This window comes from Plecotus auritus (genome assembly GCF_963455305.1).
Source record: "Plecotus auritus genome assembly, chromosome: 6".
Lineage (NCBI taxonomy): Eukaryota > Metazoa > Chordata > Mammalia > Chiroptera > Vespertilionidae > Plecotus > Plecotus auritus.
Window position 1 is genome coordinate 176,183,569 of NC_137773.1, and position 17,878 is coordinate 176,201,446.

A 17,878-nucleotide genomic window follows, 5' to 3' on the forward strand; every position below is an offset into this window, starting at 1 on the left:
TCGATGTTTCTGACTCTCTATCCCTCTCCCTTCCTCTCTGTGAAAAATCAATAAAATATATTTTAAAAAATAAATAAATAAAGGGCCCAGCCCAGTTCTCCATCATTGAGACGAGTAAGCTGATGCCTGGTCAGGGAAGCAATGTGTCCCCGATCACCCAGCCAGGTTATCCGCTTCCGGACCTCAGAGGGAAGAGAAGGCATTGGTCTCCCTGCCCAGTGCGGCCCGCAGGCCTGGGGAGCGCTGAGCCACCGGGCCTGGGCAGGGCCCAGCAGGCCTGGCAGGAACAGCGCAAAGAAAACGCGCTGGCGACGGCACTAGGAGGGATGGGGACCATGCCTGCTCCTCCAAAGTCATTCAACTAAACTTGCAACTGTCGGGTAACTGTGGCTTTTTCATTTGCCAAAACGAGTACATGAAGGCCAAGCCAGAAACTGGCTTCCCGCAGCGTGCAGGGTCAGGGGGTGATTCTCCTGAGCACCTGTTATTGTATAGACTAGTGGCCCCGTGCATGAGATTCATGCACTCGGGGTGGGTGGGGTTCCCCCAGCTTGACCTGTGCCCTGTCACAGTGTGGGAGCCCCGCGATCCATCACCCCAAAGAGGTAGGGCCCGCCCACCCATCCGGGGCTCCTCGATGGATTGCCCCAAAGAGGTAGGCCGGAGCCGGGGGTCCCTCCTCTGCTCTGCGCAGAACCGCGGGACCCCCCAGGCCTCGCTGCTCGGAGGCCTCCACTGGGCCCCGCCCCCGGGCCGGCCCGCGTGGAGGCCTCTGGACCCCTGGCGGAGCTGCGCAGAGGCCTCCACTGGGCCCCAGGCCTCCTGGTGATGGATTGTGATGGTGTGACGCAAGTCCCCGATGCTGCAGGTCCCCGCCCACCCATGCCTGCTGTGCACGCAGCCTCCTGCTGATCAGTCGTTATGTGTGAGGGCGTCCCGGCTGTTTGCGTATTACCCTTTTATTAGTATAGATTAGACTTTCAGGAACCATGTACCTGGGACCATGTTACGTTCTGTGTATTGACAAAAGTAAATCAGTGAAGATGAGGAAAAGCCCGCCTAAAGGTGAAGGTGAGCAGAAACAGGGACCTGCCTGTGTTTCATCCATGGCGTAACCAACCGGAAGGAAACACCGAGTAACTAATCCGGCAACACTGCACCCGTTCCCACCTCCCTGCTCATCTAAGACAAGAGGATAACGGTGAAGAGTGTGAGCGTGCGTGAGCCCTTCTCAGGAAGCGTGTGCTCACATGACATGGCACCTGCTCAGGAAGCGTGTGCTCACATGGCACCTGCTCAGGAAGCATGTGCTCACGGTCGCATGGCACCTGCTCAGGAAGCGTGTGCTCACGGTCGCATGGCACCTGCTCAGGAAGTGTGTGCTCACATGGCATGGCACCTGCTCGGGAAGCGTGTGCTCACATGGCACCTGCTCGGGAAGCGTGTGCTCACATGGCACCTGCTCAGGAAGCGTGTGCTCATGGTCACATGGCACCTGCTCAGGAAGCGTGTGCTCATGGTCACATGGCACCTGCTCAGGAAGCGTGTGCTCACGGTCGCATGGCACGGCGGCGATTCTGGATCTCCTTTTCGTGTGGGATGGAGCCATCAAGTCAATAGACTGAAGTTGAGGGGAACGGAGATGCTTACTGTTAGAGAAGCAGGTGTGAGCCGGGGGCTGGGAGAACGAAAGGCCCCGTGGTGTCGGATCGGAGCTGGAGAAGCAGACACAGCACCCGCTCCCTCGGGGCTGGGTAGGGTGCCCCACAGGGTGCTACGGCATCGTTCACGTGGCAGAGCTGGGCGCTCGGTGTGTGCTCAGCTGGTTTAGAACATGCAGATCTGAGACACGTTGATGCTGAGACAGGAGCGATGCTCGGTTGCCTGGCCACGGGCGGGCCAGCGGACAGATCGCCAGGTGGGTCCCCAGATGGCCACCAGTTCTGAGTGGATGGTGAGGGTCGTCTTTGAAAGCGCAGTGATCAGGGGCGGTGGGTGGTTGCAGGGACAGACACAGACGGACCAGGGTGGGTGGGGTGGGCTGTGGGGGGTCACTGTGGAGAGGAACGGGGCCCAGGCTTGTGCGGCTGCAGCACAGACAGTCGGAGCCTGGGGTGAGCGGACAGTGTTTAATAAACCTGCTGCCTGCAGTCCAGCCTCCACTGGCGGCCACACCCCTGGGAGGGACAGGCCGGGCCTGGGTGGACGGCCCGGGCGGCTGGGGGCTCCGACACCCTCACTCAGCCTGTGCCCGCTAACTACTCAGCCCCGAAGAGGCTGCGGCATTGTGTCCCAGGGATGCCCGCCCCTCGCACCCTCACCTCAGCAGGCGAGACTCGGGCCAGGGCTAATGGGAACCGGAGGCAGCGGGGACCACTGTCTGGGACACCGAAGGGAGATTTGGGAGCGAGAAGCGGTGACATGGGCGCCAGGTCTGGGCGAGAAGGCTGAGACGGCAGCCTGTCCCCGGCAGGGCCCGGGGTGAGGGCGGCGCTCAGAAGCACACCTCCAGCAGGTACCGCAGGCGGCACTGGCTCTCCTGGTAGATGAGGTACTCGCTCTGGGAGAAGGAGGAATGGCTGAACTCGGGGCAGGGCGTGGGCTGGCCCTGGGGCACTGCCACTCGCCGGCCATCCAGCTCCAGCTCCGTGTCCTGGGCGGGATCTGCGTACACAGCAAGGGCCAGGGGTGACCCGAGGGTCACTGGTCCTTGGCCTCAAGGGTACGTTCCGCCCCTATGCTCTCCCCTGCTGCCACGGGGAATGCCCATACTTTCCACCTGCCAACCTCCAAACCACTGCACAGGCCGGGCCTCTGCCTGGACTATCCCCCTCCATCCCTTTGCCTGGGAGACACCTACTCATCTTTCTTTAATTTTTAAAATTTTTATTGATTTCAGAGAGGAAGGGAGAGAGAGAGATAGGAACATCAATGATGACAGAGAATCGATTGATCGGCTGCCTCCTGCACGCCCCCTAATGGGGATCGAGCCCGCAACCTGGGCATGTGCCCTTGACCTGAATTGAACCTGAGACCCTTCAGTCCACAAGCCGATGCTCTATCCACTGGCTAGGGCCACCTACTCATCTTTTTTTTTTTTTTTTTTTTTTTTTTAATATTTTATTGATTTTTTACAGAGAGGAAGGGAGAGGGATAGAGAGTTAGAAACATCGATGAGAGAGAAACATCGATCAGCTGCCTCCTGCACATCCCCCACTGGGGATGTGCCCGCAACCAAGGTACATGCCCTTGACCGGAATCGAACCCGGGACCCTTCAGTCCGCAGGCCGACGCTCTATCCACTGAGCCAAACCGGTTTCGGCAACCTACTCATCTTTTGATGCTCAGCCAGTGACACCTCCTCCTGGAAGCCCTCCTGGATACCCAGGGATGATTTGTGGGATGACAAAGGGAATGGCTGCAGGGAGGAAGCTGCTTCTCCCCAGCCCCTTCTCTGCTGCTGCCTCCTCCTGAAAGCATCCTGGGCCCTGACCTCAGCGCCCCCTCCCTCCGAGGCCTGCGCAGCCTCTGAGGCCTGGGACTCACCAGGCTCCGTGTGGCCACGGGCGATGACGCTGTCGAAGCCGGGCGGTGGCTGCTTCAAGCTGGGCTCGTCGGCCGTGATGTGGTGCTCCCTGCCCAAGGCCACCTCCCCCAGGAACATGTAGGCGATGCGGTGGGCCCCACACACCATGGTGGTCACTGGGGGACACGGCGGCTCAGCTGCGCAGCTTGGCCCCGCCCGACTCCCTGGGTACCTCCTCTCCCTGGGCCCCAGCGCCAAAGGCTGCCCATCTTCCTCCTTAAAACACCCCTCTTCCTGGCCGCGCTCCCTCCCATTTCCCCCCACTCCTGCCCTCACCAAGGTTGGCCATGGCCTCCCAGGGACAGACGCGGGTGGGGCTTTCCTCCCCGGCCGCTCCGCCACGAGCACCCTTCACCCCGGGCCTGGACCGCCGGCACCGGCTCCTGCGGCCACCCCGACTCTTCCGTAGGCTGCTCTGCCCTCCTGCTCGACCCCGTGGCCCTGGCCTTGCAACCTCAGACACCCTACAGCTTCAGCCCCATCCGCCCTTGGGCCTTGCTGTCTTGGGTGGGTGGTGGTGTGGTCTCCAATGATGGGGTCAGCCTGGCTGAGGAGCCAAGCTGGTGAGGTCCCCCCAGTGAAGACACCTCTGGATAGAAACTTGTGGGTCACTAGAGAACCCTGGGGCCCTTTCCCACAGATGCTACCCCCTCCTGCATGTCCCTCACGGATTCTCTGCTCCCCGCTCCACCGTCCTGGCCTGGTGCCCATCCCCATGGCCTGGTGAGGGCACCTCCCCCTGCAGCCTCTGGCCTCTGCCACCTCCCCATGGCCACGGCCACATCCAAGTCCCAAGGGGCTCCCAGGCCTTCCGGACAAGCCTCATGGTCCTCCCGTCCCCAGGCCCCGCCCACACAGGCCTTTGCTCTGAGCTTTGCCATCAGGCCACACTGGGCCGGGCCCCCCCTGCCGCGCCCCAGCCTCTGCGCCACCCTGGCTGCTTGGCCCAGGCCTGCTTGGCATGCTCACCCACCGCAGGGCCTTCTCTAGGAAGCGTCCCCAGGTGCCCCTGAACCCCAGGAGGCCCCCGCTGAGTGCTCTGGTCCGTCACAGTTCAAGGGGCCCTCTCCCGGGTCCTCCACAAACGGGGGCCCACCCTCTCAGTCCCCCCGCCCGCCCAGGGCTGGGCCGAGGGCGCCTCACCATAGCCGGCCGACTTGCTGTTCTCCGAGGCGAAGTAGATGCCCTTGCCCACGCGGCCGCCAGAATGCGGCATGATGCGCAGCCCGCTGGTGAGGATGGCGGCCACCACGGCCACGTTGGTGCCGTGCCACAGCAGCCTGCGGTTGCCCAGCGTGGAGTGGGCCCGGAACCTGTCTCCCTGGGGTGGGGGGTGGGGAACAGGAGAGCCGTGCCCACCAGCTCAGGGGGCCAACTGAGGCCTGGGTCCCCCTGGGCACTCACACCCTCATGCACACTTCCTTCCACAAGCCCAGGCCCGGTGGAAACGGGTCCCAGAGGCTAAGACGATGCGGTAAGGGACACCTAAGCCAGGAGAGACATCCATCTCCCCGATCCAGGCAGGGATGGGGAGGGCTTCGGGGCCCCCCTCACCTCCCCGTCTCGGTTCACTTTCCAAATGTGCCGTAGCACCGGGCTCCTGTAGCTGCTGCCCGTCTGCTTCAAGTAGGTGTGGATCACCTGTGGGGAGAGTGGGCGGGGGTGCCAAGAGCCAGAGGCACGGGTGAGCCCCCACCGGTCCCCCCGTGGCCGGGATCTCAGAGCTCAAGCCCTAGAGACACAGGGAGGAAGGCCAAGGGCAAGGGACCGCGGGCAGCGGGCAGAGGGACGGAGCCACGGTTAGCCCGGCCGCTCCGGGAGGCCCAGCCCACCTTGTACTCAGGCGCCTCTGGGTCCAGCAGCTGGAGCTGGCACCTGAGGAGCTGGTAGTCTCGGTCCAGGGGGTGCGGCACCTCCTCCACCTTCTCCTCCTCCTCCGGGGCTGCCTGCAGGGTCTGGGCCAGCTCGATGTCCGCCAGCACCTGCGGGGACGGCAGCAGCGGCTCATCCACGCGACCTCTCGCCCCCCTCCTCCGACAGGACTGGGACCGTGGCCGTCCTGCGTGTCTGTCCACCTGCTCACTCCCCAGCTCTCTGTCCTCTGGCCTGCCCATCCCCGTCCACGTCTGCCTGCTGGGCCACCGGCCCCCCGCCTGTTTGCGCCCCCTCCCCCTCCCCCCGCCGCCCCGCCTGCCCCTGACCTCACCAGTAGCATGTCCTTCTTGGCCTGCAGGAGCTCCAGGGAGTCGATGGGCGGGGGCCGGCTGCGGCCGAAGTTGTGGGGAATGACGGTGTAGAAGTGGGAGGACAGGTCCTCCAGGCTGCGGCCACCGGCCACATCCGCGGGGCCTTTCAGGGCCGCCTCCAGGGCCTCCAGGGCCTCGAAGCCCCGCGCGATCTGCTGCTTGCTCAGCTTCCCCAGGGGCATCTTCTTCACATCTGGGGGTGGGGAGAGTGGGGAGGCTCAGCCCGCTGCCACCCCCGGGCCCCTGCCCCGGCCGGGCCCCGGTTCCTCACCCAGGTTCATGAGGGCCATGGAGTCACTGAACATGTCCTTGCTGAAGATGTTGGTGATGAGCGTCTGGGTGGCTGCGTCCAGGGAGCAGGGCCGCACGCGCTGAGCCACGGTCCTCACGGGGCCTCCGTCCACCTGGGCGCAGAGGGACTGCACCTGCGGCAGGGCCAGGCCGAGGCCGAGCGGGCAGGTCTGGCCGGAGCTTGCACGGCGGGCAGCCAGCGGCAGAGCCCAGGCGGCTGGGTCGCGCCTTCCCTCCCTCAGCCCAGGGCCCGCCCCCGCCCCCGCCCCGCGGCCCCTTCACCTTCACCGCGACCTCCTGGGCCTCGTCCTCGCCTTGCACGTCAATGAGCGTGTACTTGCCGGGGTGGGCCACGAAGTGCTCCCGCTCCGCCCAGCTGTTCTTGGTCTTGTCCCGAAACTTCTTCTCGAAGTCCTTCTTGGCATCCTCCAGGGACGCGAAATAGTTGAGCTTGGACTGGCCCACCTCTCCCTGCAATTGACAGCCTTCGGGGTGTGCCCACCGCAGCACCTGCTGGCCTGCGGTGCCAGGCCCTGTGCTGGGCGCCTGGGAGAGTCAGCATCTGTGGCCTTGGGGCCTGGGTATGCGGTGGGTGGGACCCTGGGCAGCTCGGGCCTGTGCTGAGCTGGGGTGGGGGGGGGAGGGGACGGGAGGCGGGAGCGGGCGGGCACTCACCACGCGGCCCCAGCGGTTCCAGCAGGCGAAGCGCCCACCGTCCTCCAGCAGCTGGATGACGTAGAACTTGTTGTTGTTGTTCCCGATGTTGGTCTGGTTCAGGGTGCAGTCATAGTCCCCGTGCACCTGGGCCAGGGAGGGGGCAGGGCAGGGCAGGCTGGCGCGGGCGGCCGCCCCTCACAGGGGTCTGACGGCACCGGGCGGCAGAGGAGGCCCTGGCTGGGGAGGCTTGAGGGGGGGGGTCATAGTTATGCCCCCCGGCGTCTGAGTGGCCATGGCTCACCTCGGGCAGTGGGGGAGGTTCTGGGAGGACAGGACGCGGCTGTGTTCTGGGGCAGGGACTGAGGGAGACAGGCTCTGGCCTGGGAGGATCTCAGGGGGACACACCCTCCCCTGTGGGCTGGGCTGGGGGGACACAGGGGAGCCGGCTTTAAGTGTGGTAGGGGGAGGCCTAAGAAGCCAGGGCCTGCCCTGTGGTCTAAAGTGCAGACAGGAGCCCAGCTGGCGTGGCTCCGTGGTTGAGCGTCAACCTATAAACCAGGAGGTCAGGGTTCGATTCCCGGGCAGGGTACATGCCCAGGTTGCAGGCTCGATCCCCAGTGTGGGGCGTGCAGGAGGCAGCCATCAGTGATTCTCTCATCATGGATGTTTCTCTCCCTCTCCCTCTCCCTTCCTCTCTGAAATCAGTAAAAACACATTAAAAAGTAAATGAAAAAGAGAGCATACAGGAGCTCCCCAGGTCTGATGAGATGTGGCCCTGCCTGACCCTTGGGGTCTTGGAGACGTGCCTGACTTGGGACCCTTGAGCTCCGTGGCCAGAGCCCAGCCGCCGTGGGGAGGGGAGCAGGTCTGAGTGTACTTGACCCAGGAGGGCAGGCTCCAGGCCTGGCGGGGCCCCCCCTTACCTGGGCCCCGGGGCTGCGGCTGAGAGGACACGAGGCGTCCACGCGGACTGTGCGCTTCTCTGTGGGCGCGGCCTTGAGGGCCTCCGCAGTGGAGCGGAAGCTGTCCTCCTCCGTCCCCTGCCGTCCCTTCTTCTTGTCAGGGCCCTCACACTGCACAGGGGGCTTGCGCTTGGGAGCCATGGCTGTCTGGGGGCACCGAGAGGGCCTTCAGGCTTCCCTGGCCTTGCACCCCACCTGGCTGGTACAGCACCAACCTGCGCCGCCCTGGGTGTGCCCTTTGGTGAGCTGCCCCTGTCATCCCCTCTCCCCCCGCCTCCATTCCACATTCCCAGCCCACAACCCGTTCTCTGCGCCCCAGACATGCCCTTGTCCCTGGTCCTGGGACCAGGCTAGGGCCCTGTCCAGTGTACCCACTCTGGTCAAGGAAGAGGATCTGGCTCTCCTCTCTGGCTCTCCAGTTTGTCCAGGGGGTAGAGAAAGTGAAACGCAAGTCTTCCCTCCCACGTATGGGCTCCTCCTCCCTCCAGAGCACTCCGGGGCTCTGCCTGCTCCTCCCCCTTCTCAGCTGCCTTGGGCTGGTATGGGTGCTGGGCTGAGTCACCCCAGCTATGGAGGAGAATGGGCAGTGGGGCCAGGGGCCAGCACCCTTGGGGCCAGATTGGTTTCTCCCGAGGTTGGGACCCAGTGACACAGAAACCCTTCGAGTGAGCTCAATAGTTCTGGGGTGCCAGCCAGGGTCCCAGTGGCCTTGAGTTGCCAGTGGGCAAGGGCAGTCCCACCCTGCCCTGCCCTGCCCCGCCCTGCAAGGACTGCGGACCAGGGCCATAGGGCACTCACCTAAGAGAAGCAGGGACCTGGGAGAGATGGTCTCAGGCCCAGTAATCAGGACCTCCCAGGGCAGTCCCAGTTCTAGGGGCCCCGCTAGCAACCCTCTGTCAGCCTCAAGTGTGACTTAGGGAGGGACTTCCGGACAATCGCCAGAGGCGGGGGAAAGCTGGGCTGTGGTGGTGTAGGATTCCAGCTATTTGGTCACCAGGCGGGTGAGTCAGAGGCTGGGTCAGGCCGGTGCGTGCAGCCTGTCCCACGAGTGGGTGGACACGATCCCACACTTGCCAGGGCCCAGAGGGCTGACGCACCCTGAGGGCTGCTCCCAGGGCCGAGGCATGCCATGCGTGTCCACCGGTGCCCAGTGGCCTTGGGCCTCGGTGTGGGCACTGCCTTCCTTCCTCCGGGGCTGCCTGGATCCCCCACCCCACCCCACCAGTTATCTAGTGCCAGACTGGTACACCCTGGTCCCCGCCCCTGACGGGGTGGAGTCACGTTCTGGGACTCGGAACCCCGCATCTCTGGCGCCCCCAAGCGTGCAGCCTGTCCCACTCGGAACCCCGCATCTCTGGCGCCCCCAAGGGGCGAAAACACAGAGAAGGCCCTCCCCCGGTTCGCCCCTCCTTAGATGGCAGCTGAGCAGCGGTGCGCACGCGCCCCAGCTTCGAGCAGGAAGAGGCCGGCGCGGGAGCCTATGGGAGTTCTAGGGGGCGTGGCCACAGGCGAGGACCCTCTGCGTGCTTGGGGGCGTGGCAGAGCCTATCAAAGGGCCCAATGGAGCCGTGGGAGGCGGGGCCCGCCGGGCAGTGGGAGCCTATCAGGGCGCGGAGTGTTGCCGGACCGCCTGGCTTCAGCCGCCACGTGAGTGCTCCGCGGCCGCTGCCACACACCCGGCGGGCAGCATGTCGGCCACTGCGGTGGCTCGAAAGCGGGGGAAGCCGGCCTCGGGGGCCCGAGCCGGTGCGGGGGCCGGCAAGCGGCGGCGAAAGGTGAGCATGGCGTTTCTGCGGCCCGGGGTCCGACCCGCAGCTGGGACCCCCGTCATCCCGCCTCCATCCCCTCCCAATCCCTCCATCCCCTGCCCGGCCCTTCTCCTGGGACTAAAGCTGGAGTCAGCTTCGTCCCTCTCTCCGCCGGCCGAGTCCTGGAAGGCCTCGCACTTGCGCCGGGGGGCCAAGGCCTTTCCCAGCCCCAGAGCTCTCGGGAGACCGGAAGGGGCCCTTGGTCAGTGCGGGAGTGGCCGGGACCCCTGACCACAGAAAGGATCGTGTAATTAATTCCCAGGCCGACTCTGCCCGGGACAGGGGCAAGTCCAAGGGTGGCGGCAAGATGAACGAGGAGATCTCCAGCGACTCCGAGAGTGAGAGGTGAGCTCTTCTTTCCATGTAGCGGAAGGGACCGCTGAGGCCCATGCTTCGTGGAAGTCTCAGTGAGTCGGGGCGGATGGGCGCCTAGAACCCAGATCTCCGGTCCTTGGCTCTCAGATTTTGGCTCTTTCCTGCAGTTTCTGATCCTGAGAAATCTCATCTCCTTCCCTGCAGGGTCTCTGTGTGGGGAGGACCCCCTCCCAACCCCCCAGTCCCAATGGGAGACCAGTGAGACCTCCCTGGCTCTGGGCAGGGAGCCGAGCACAGGTGGACCGACCTGGAAGGGAGAGGCATACAAGAAATGCCGGCTGGTTCTTCATTCCCTTCCCCACGGTTTCACACTCAGGGGTCTCCCTCCTGGCTCTCAGCACAGGCCAGGCACCCGCTTCACTTTTGAGAGTGCAGAGGTGCAGGCCCGTGAAGACTGAAGGTGTGGGGATGGGACTGGGTCCTGCAGTTGTGTGTTCTGGGAACAGAGGAGGGGGCACTTACATTGGGCCTGGGGAGATGAGGAGGACCCCTGTGGAGAGGCAGGGAAGGCATTGGGGATCAGCCAAGTCCCGGGTGTAAGTGTGCGGGACTGGAAGAGGATGGAAGGCCAGGTGGTGGGTGCCTTAAGAGTTGGCTTTGGCGCTGGCTGGAGTGTTGGCCTGTGCGCCGCAGCGTGGAGGGTTGATTCCCAGTCCGGGGCACATTCCTTGGTTGCAGGTTCCAGCCCCGGTAGGGGCGCATGCAGAGGCAGGCAATTGACGTGTCTCTCTCATGTCCATGTTTCTTTCTCTCTCTCTCTCTCTCTCTCTCTCCCCCCCCCTCCCTCCCTCCCTCCCTCCCCTCCCCCTCTCCTTTCCTCCCTCCCTCCCTCCCTCCCCTCCCCCTCTCCTTTCCTCCCTCCCTCCCTCCCTCCCATTCTCTCTAGAAATAAAAAAATAATATCCTCAGGTGAGGATTGAAAAAAAAAGTTGGCTTTGGAAATTCTGCTTCTAAAATTTCATTTGTGTTGGCCTTCACCTGCTCACTGAAAGACTTCATGTACTTTCCTTAGGCCTAAGGGTACTATGGCTGTGTGTGTGCCAAGCCCTTTGCTAAACACTTTGAAATATCTTTAAAACGTGTTGTGAGCCCTGGCTGGCTTTGCTCAGGGATTAGAGCGTTGGCCTATGGACGGAAGGGTCGCAGGTTGGATCCCCGGCCCCGGTCCGGGTGCATGTGGGTGGCAACCAATGGATGATTCTCTCACTCTCTCCCCCTCCCTCCCACTGCCTAAAAACCCAAGGAAAAAGTATCCTCGGGTGAGGACTGACAACAGCAATGAAAATGGGAAGTGTGGTAGATACAGAAGCGTTAACGCGATGCAGTCGTACTATAGACAGTGACGAGGGCACGAGGGACCTCTGTGCCCCACCACTCAGGTTAAGAATGAGGCTGTTTGCAGAAGCTTAGATGTCCCAGCTGCCACTCCTGACTTGAGTTAGTAATTTATTTGGTTTCTTCCTTCTTCCGTCCTCCTCCTCCTCCTCTCCCTCCTCCTCCTCCTCTTTAAAAAAATATTTTTATTGATTGCAGAGAGGAAGGGAGAGGAAGAGAGAGATAGAAACACCAATGATGAGAGAGATTTATGGATGGGCCGCCTCCTGCACGCCCCACACTGGGGATCGAGCCTGCAACCCCGGGCCTGTGCCCTGACCGGGAATCGAACCGTGACCTCCTGGTTCATAGGTCAATGCTCAGCCCCTGAGCCACGCTGGCCGGGCTCCTTTCTCTTCTTTTTTATCTTCTCATTCGGGTGTAATTTACGGACAGTGACGTTCACCTTGCTCGGTACATAGTTCTGTGCGTGTGAAGGTACAGCAGGGTTTCCTCATCCTCCAGAATCCCAGCTCCTGCAGTCAGTTCTCCTCCCGCCCAGCCACTGCCCCTGTGGTTTTGCGTTTTCCAGAATGTTCTATGGGTGGGGTCATACAGTGTATGCTTCCCTTGGTTTCGTTTGCCTTCTGTCTGCTGTTGTGAACGTAGATTGATGAGTTCGGGTAAACTGGTAGAAGTTCTGACCGTGGCTGTGTACTGACGAGCGTGGTCTGGCCTTGAGGGTTTCCAGGTTCCTTCCTGGGAAAGCCATGGGCAAGGTCACGAATGAGTCCTGGGAAGCAGCTGGGGGCCGACGTGCTGGAAATCTGCCAGGCTGGGATCAGGGGAGTGGCTGCCCCGGGTTTTCTGCTCCTGAGTCCCGGGACCGTCATCCAGCTCCCAGGAGCGAGTCAGGAGGGCTCGTCTTGCGTGAAGTCGGGGACGGGCATGGAGGGGGAGCGGAGCTGCAGCAGCACGAAGCTTCACTGCCATCCCGTCCTCATGCGGACGCGTGGCTCAGGCGGACGCGTGGCTCAGGCGGACGCGTGGCGGCGGGGTGGTGACAGGCCCCACCTGTCTGCCTCAGGGCCTGGCCGCGGGTCAGGCTGGCTGCTCCCCATGGCTGGGGTGGTCGGCAGTTGCTCTGAGCTGCCTTGCTCGCCGGGTTGGGTCTCCATCCTTGAAAGAAGGAGAAAGGACCAGTTCTGTGGCACTGTGGACATCTGACAGAATCGTCACTTGTCATCGATGGTGTGACACGTGGAGTTCCAGGGCTTAGCGTTTTCCTGCTGGATTTTGTGTGCGGAATGTGTCCGCCTGCTGTCAGGGTTGCTGTTGAGACGTCTGAAGCCATTTTGGCTCCTGACGCTTCACACGTGACCTGCTTTTCTCGGGCCTGTGGAACCTTCCTGTTCCCCGCAGGGCTGAGGGAGTCACAGTGGCCCCTGGGCTGGGGTCTCTTTTCTCGCTGCCAGGCACTGGGTGGGCCCTTGCTAAGTCACCTCTTGTTTTCTGCTGGTGGTAGCACTGCCCATGTGCTGGCAGGGGATGGGGGCGGTGACGGGCAGGGGGAGCAGCCAGTCCTAGTGCCAGCGGAGTGGGGTGAGCCCCCTCTAACGCAGCCCCCGCCTTCAGCCTCGCTCCCAGGAGGACGGAGGAGGAGGAGCAGGAGGAGCTGGAGGAGACCGCACAGGAGAAGAAGCTGCGCCTGGCCAAGCTCTACCTGGAGCAGCTCAGGCAGCAAGGTGAGGCCCCGCGGGCAGGGGAGGGGCGGGGCCTCTGCAGCGCCTGCCCCGATGGGTGACTGACGCAGCAGTGGGCTGCCCTGTGGGAGGGTGGTTTCATGGGGGACCTTTCGGGGGGGCAGAGGTAGATCTGATAAGTAAAGGCAGGGGGTGGGCAGGAGGAGACACTGGCCCTGCCTCCCCTGTGCCCAGTGCAGCCTGGACGTCCCGGGGGACAGGGCCCAGTGTTGGGGCCCGGGACTGAGGCGGTGGGTGGGGATGGGAAGGGAAAGGCAAGCGTGTCTTGCCCTGGTTTACTGGTCTGGTCTGCCCTGCACAGAGGACGAGAAGGCCGAGGCCCGTGAGTTTGAGGAGGACCAGGTGGCGGGGCGCCTGAAGGAGGACGTGGTGTGTGTGGAGGCCCAGTGGTGGGAGGGAGGGGTGGGCTGGGCTGGCTCGGCGGCCCTCACCCGGTCCTCTCCCTGCAGCTCGAGCAGAGGGGCAGGCTGCAGAAGTCGGTGGCGAAGGAGGTGAGTGGGAGGGGCACTTGGGTGTAAGATGGGAGGGGGGTGGGGGTCCCATCTGGGTTAGTGGGCAGATGGCCTAACTGTGGACTCCGGCTGCGGGTCTTTGCGCGGGGACATGGTGGGCTTGCAGCCCGGGTCTGGTTTCCTTCTGGGCGGGGAGATGGGGGAGGGCGGTCTGTGTGCGTGTGCGTGTGCGTGTGTGTGTGCATGTAGGTGGGGTGCCTTCCTGCCCCCAGTCGCAGTGACACAGTCCTGCCTGCCCAGATCCAGGCCCCAGCCCCAGATGACATTCGAGTCTTACGGGGCCACCAGCTCTCCATCACGTGCTTGGTTATCACCCCCGACGACTTGGCCATCTTCTCCGCCGCCAAGGACTGCACCATCATTAAGTGTGAGTGAGTGCCTGGCGGGGTGCAGCCCTCTGGGACCATCTGCGGGGGCTGGTCTGGGAGGAAGGAGGTATCAGGGCAACCTAAGGCCTGATGGGGAAGCTTCTAGAGGCAGGTTTGTTCCCAGAAGCCTCTGGGTGACCGTGGCAGCTTCTGCCCAGGCGTGGGGCTCCTGAGCTCCCTGTCACTGTCACTGGAGACGAGGGAGCAGCGGCAGGAGGAGTCATGGGAATCCCTGCTGCTGGGCCTAGACCGGACCCTGTCCCGGGCCGCCTGGGTCCCAGCTCCTCCCCCCACAGGAGCAGGAAGAACCGTCAGCCCCAAAGCACTTTCCCTCCTGGCTGCATGGCTGCCCTTTAGGGTTATCGTCCCCCCTTAAAGGATGAGGAAACTGAGGTGACCTCTCAGTGGCTGAGCCAGATCTGACCTGAGGCCAGGCCCTGGAGGGGGTGGCAGCCAGGCCTGTCGCCTGTCCCAGCCGCCTCTCTCTCCCCTGGCGCAGGGAGCGTGGAGAGTGGACGGAAGCTTCACGTGATCCCACGCGCCAAGAAGGGCGCTGAGGGGCAGCCCCCAGGCCACAGCAGCCACGTGCTCTGCATGGCCATCTCCTCCGACGGCAAGTACCTGGTAAGGCCAGTGGGCCCTGGGGCGGATGAGAGGTCTGGGCACATGGGCGTCTGTGGCCACTGTCCTCCTCCCACAGGCCTCGGGCGACCGCAGCAAGCTCATCCTCATCTGGGAGGCCCCGAGCTGCAGGCACCTGTACACCTTCACGGGCCACCGGGACGCCGTGTCGGTGAGGAGTGGGCGGACCTTCAGGGAGCACCGGGCGGCCGCGCCTGGGGATGGGGTGGATGAGGCGGAGGGAGCCAGAGCCTGCACGTTGGCGCAGTGAGTGGCATGGTCAGTCATGACGGGTAAAGGGACAGGAGAGGGCCGGGGGCTGGGTGGAGCTGGCCCAGGGAGCAGGGAGGCCTGGGAAGTCTGCCGCTGCCAGGGCAGGTGAGGGGCCGCCGCCTGCAGACAGGGCGGCACAGAAGTGGCCCACAGTGGCCCGGGGGCTGGCTCCCTGTGCCCTCTGCCGCCTGCTGCAGCCCAGCCCCTGCCCTCTCTCGCACCCCCCTAGGGGCTGGCCTTCCGCAGAGGCACCCACCAGCTCTACAGCACGTCCCACGACCGCTCGGTGAAGGTGTGGAACGTGGCGGAGAACTCCTACGTGGAGACGCTGTGAGTGTGTGTACGTGTGCGCGTGGGGAGGGTGCGCGTGCGCGTTTGCGGGTGACCCATGCTCTGTGCCCCTCCAGCTTCGGGCACCAGGACGCGGTGGCCGCGCTGGACGCTCTGAGCAGGGAGTGCTGCGTGACGGCGGGCGGCCGGGACGGCACCGTGCGCGTGTGGAAGATTCCCGAGGAGTCCCAGCTCGTCTTCTACGGCCACCAGTAAGGCTGCGGGACAGCGCCGGGCGAGGGGCGGGCACGCCGTCGGGGGCGCGCCCCTCACTGCTCCTTCCTCAGGGGCTCCATTGACAGCATTCAGCTCATCAACGAGGAGCACATGGTGTCAGGCGCGGACGACGGGTAAGAGCTGCCCCAGTGCCTCCCCCACGGCCCTGGGGGAGGAGTGTAGCAGGTGGCACCGACGCAGCAGTGTAGCAGGTGGCACCGACGCAGACGCCGAGGGGGAGTGCTCAGGCGACCTGCTGCGTCCCGGCCCGGCCCTCACTGTGCGCCCTGTCCCCAGCTCCCTGGCCTTGTGGGGCCTCTCCAAGAAACGGCCACTTGCCCTGCAGCGGGAGGCACACGGGCTGCGGGGGGAGCCGGGCCTGGAGCAGCCCTTCTGGGTGTCGTCAGTGGCCGCCCTGCTCAACACGGACCTCGTGGCCACCGGTGAGCGTCCTGGGTGGTGAGTCCCTGCGGCAGAGGGGGCCCGGGGCTGGTGCGATGCTCACTGTCCCCCTGCCCCCAGGCTCCCACAGCGCCTGCGTGCGGCTCTGGCGGTGCGGGGAGGGCTTCCGGCAGCTCGACCCTCTCTGCGACATCCCCCTGGTGAGTGGGCTTGAGTGCCCGGCCGTCTTGGCCGCACCCCGAGGTCCCTGGACTGTCTTTCTACCGGGGGGGGGGGGGGGGCTCCTCTCCTAGCCTGGGGCCCGGCAGGACCCTCCCTGCTCCTTCCTCTCCCTCCCCCCTCGCCCTGCCCCTCCCCTGTCCTCCCTCCCCTCCCTGTCCTGGGTGCTGGGTACAAGGCAGGGAGCCCACGGGCACAGGTGTGGCGGCCCGGCCCTGTGATGGGCTGTGTGTGGCAGTGCCAGGTTGGTGCTAAGCTGGAGCGTGCCCACTTGGGTGACCGCGGGAGGAGTGGCAGGTCTGTCGGTGACACCTGGGGACGTGCAGAGCTTCGGTCAAGGCTGATGGCGATGGGGTCTCCAGGCCCCACAGCCAGGGGCCAGGCCCTGGGCCACACTGACGTGTTTGGCATACACTGTCCCCTTAGCCCTCACAAAGGTCTGCCTCCTGCCCGCCCGTGTGGAGGCTGAGGCCCTGGCCCGGGGGTGACGGGCTGGTTGGGGTGGGGTAGGAGGCGGGGCAGGGGTGGAAGGCAGGTCAGCTCAGGCCAAGCCTGGACCCCGATGTGCAGGCCAGGCCGTGGCGGTGGGGGTCCGCTCCATCCCTCTGTCATCACTCCCTTTCCCAGGTGGGCTTCATCAACAGCCTCAAGTTCTCCAGCGCCGGGGACTTCCTGGTGGCCGGGGTGGGGCAGGAGCACAGGTAGGGGCACCCCTGGAGGTGAGGGTGGGGGACGGGGCACTGGCTGGCGGCTGGGTGGGACCTGGGGTGGGACTGGGGCTGCACCGGCCTCAGCTTCTCCCTCGCCCCGCAGGCTGGGCCGATGGTGGCGGATCAAAGAGGCTCGGAACTCCGTGTGCATCATCCCCTTGCGGAGGGCCCCGAGGCCCACGGCCGCCGGCTCCTGATGCCTGTCCCTTATCTAAGTCCTTCCCCGCCCCGCCCCGCCCTCTCCTATTAAAAGTCTCTTCTTTTGGGCCTTGTCTCCGGCAGCTTCTTGGCTGGGGAGGGAGGGTGGCAGGGCCTGTGGGTGGCAGGGCCTGGGGAGGGCCAAGCTCCGCAGTCTGTCTGCTCCGCCGGCTGGGAGGCTGCCTGCCCTCCACCAGGAACTTGTGATGGAGCCCTCGGCGCTCCTGGTCTCGGTCCGCCCACCCTCGGTGACCTCGCTCTCAATCCAAGCGAGTGTCAGGCAGGCGGTGGGTCTGAGTGAAGTGAAGTGAAGTGAAGGCTGACCTGCCCCTCAGGCCAGACCGCCCGGCGGGGGCGACACTGCATGTGCTGCCTGGGACATGGGCAGTGAGGCTGGGGGCCCTCCAGGAGCCGGCCCAGCGGGGACCCTGCGGTGGGTGTGTCAGGAATGTTGGCTCGGGCCCCTGATTTCACCCACTGGGTGACTCGCTCCTGCGTGGGGCGGAGTGGGCGAGCAGGTGGCCAGGCAGCTGGAGGTGCAGGCGGCACTGACGTCCCCTCGGAGGGACGAGAAGGAGTGTTAGGGATCCCTTAACCGGGGGACGAGAAGGAGTGTTAGGGATCCCTTAGCCCGGGGGGGACGGGGGAGCCACATGGCTCCCCTCCTGCCTCCTCACACCTGCCCCTGCCTCAGTCCCCTAGGCCAGGAGGCTGGCCCAGACTGAAGGCCTGAAAATCGTGTTGGATTAGGGCAGTGGTCGGCAAACTGCGGCTCGCGAACCACATGCGGCTCTTTGGCCCCTTGAGTTTTGAGCAAAGGCCAGCTTAGGAGTACCCCAATTAAGTTAATAACAATGTACCTACCTATATAGTTTAAGTTTAAAAAGTTTGGCTCTCAAAAGAAATTTCAGTCGTTGTCCTGTTGATATTTGGCTCTGCTGACTAATGAGTTTGCCGACCACTGGATTAGGGGATGCCGATGGGATTCACTCCCCATGGCCTGCCTCAGATTGAGCTCATGGATGAC

General features: G+C 64.2%; 2 protein-coding genes across 5 annotated transcripts; one reads left to right on the plus strand and one right to left on the minus strand.

Moving 5' to 3' along the window:
• Positions 1–946: 946 nt before the first annotated feature.
• PARP3 (poly(ADP-ribose) polymerase family member 3) lies at positions 947–9,013 on the minus strand. 4 transcript variants are annotated; one of them, XM_080674005.1, is made up of 12 exons: positions 8,541–9,013; positions 7,704–7,889; positions 6,799–6,924; positions 6,406–6,594; positions 6,104–6,257; positions 5,793–6,025; positions 5,419–5,568; positions 5,141–5,227; positions 4,730–4,907; positions 3,547–3,702; positions 2,507–2,664; positions 947–2,054 (listed from the first exon to the last, which is right to left on the minus strand). In XM_080674005.1, the coding sequence occupies exons 2-12, from the start codon at positions 7,881–7,883 to the stop codon at positions 2,052–2,054; spliced, it is 1,614 nt and encodes a 537-aa protein (XP_080530131.1). In that variant the 5' UTR covers positions 7,884–7,889; positions 8,541–9,013; the 3' UTR covers positions 947–2,051. The 4 variants fall into 4 exon arrangements, with proteins under 4 accessions (XP_080530131.1, XP_080530128.1, XP_080530130.1 ...); XM_080674002.1 differs by lacking the exon at positions 947–2,054 and having other exon boundaries at positions 2,116–2,560; XM_080674004.1 differs by lacking the exon at positions 947–2,054 and having other exon boundaries at positions 2,116–2,664.
• Positions 9,014–9,380: 367 nt separating this feature from the next.
• Positions 9,381–16,918, plus strand: RRP9 (ribosomal RNA processing 9, U3 small nucleolar RNA binding protein). The gene is made up of 15 exons (XM_080672618.1): positions 9,381–9,517; positions 9,813–9,895; positions 12,875–12,984; positions 13,304–13,371; positions 13,452–13,493; positions 13,755–13,881; positions 14,382–14,506; positions 14,583–14,675; positions 15,006–15,106; positions 15,184–15,318; positions 15,394–15,456; positions 15,620–15,765; positions 15,845–15,924; positions 16,571–16,644; positions 16,757–16,918. The coding sequence occupies exons 1-15, from the start codon at positions 9,431–9,433 to the stop codon at positions 16,848–16,850; spliced, it is 1,428 nt and encodes a 475-aa protein (XP_080528744.1). The 5' UTR covers positions 9,381–9,430; the 3' UTR covers positions 16,851–16,918.
• Positions 16,919–17,878: the final 960 nt, after the last annotated feature.

What these genes read in the sequence shown, in the direction of transcription:
- PARP3 (XM_080674002.1), bottom strand. Translation starts at nt 7,883, where the DNA reads ATGGCTCCCAAGCGCAAGCCCCCTGTGCAGTGTGAGGGCCCTGACAAG. An exon ending in GGAACCGCTGGGGCCGCGTG is followed by an intron (nt 6,595 to 6,798) that starts GTGAGTGCCCGC and finishes TGTCAATTGCAG; the next exon opens with GGAGAGGTGGGCCAGTCCAA. An exon ending in CATGGCCCTCATGAACCTGG is followed by an intron (nt 6,026 to 6,103) that starts GTGAGGAACCGG and finishes CCCCACCCCCAG; the next exon opens with ATGTGAAGAAGATGCCCCTG.
- RRP9 (XM_080672618.1), top strand. Translation starts at nt 9,431, where the DNA reads ATGTCGGCCACTGCGGTGGCTCGAAAGCGGGGGAAGCCGGCCTCGGGG. An exon ending in AGCGACTCCGAGAGTGAGAG is followed by an intron (nt 9,896 to 12,874) that starts GTGAGCTCTTCT and finishes CCCCGCCTTCAG; the next exon opens with CCTCGCTCCCAGGAGGACGG. An exon ending in AGAAGTCGGTGGCGAAGGAG is followed by an intron (nt 13,494 to 13,754) that starts GTGAGTGGGAGG and finishes CTGCCTGCCCAG; the next exon opens with ATCCAGGCCCCAGCCCCAGA.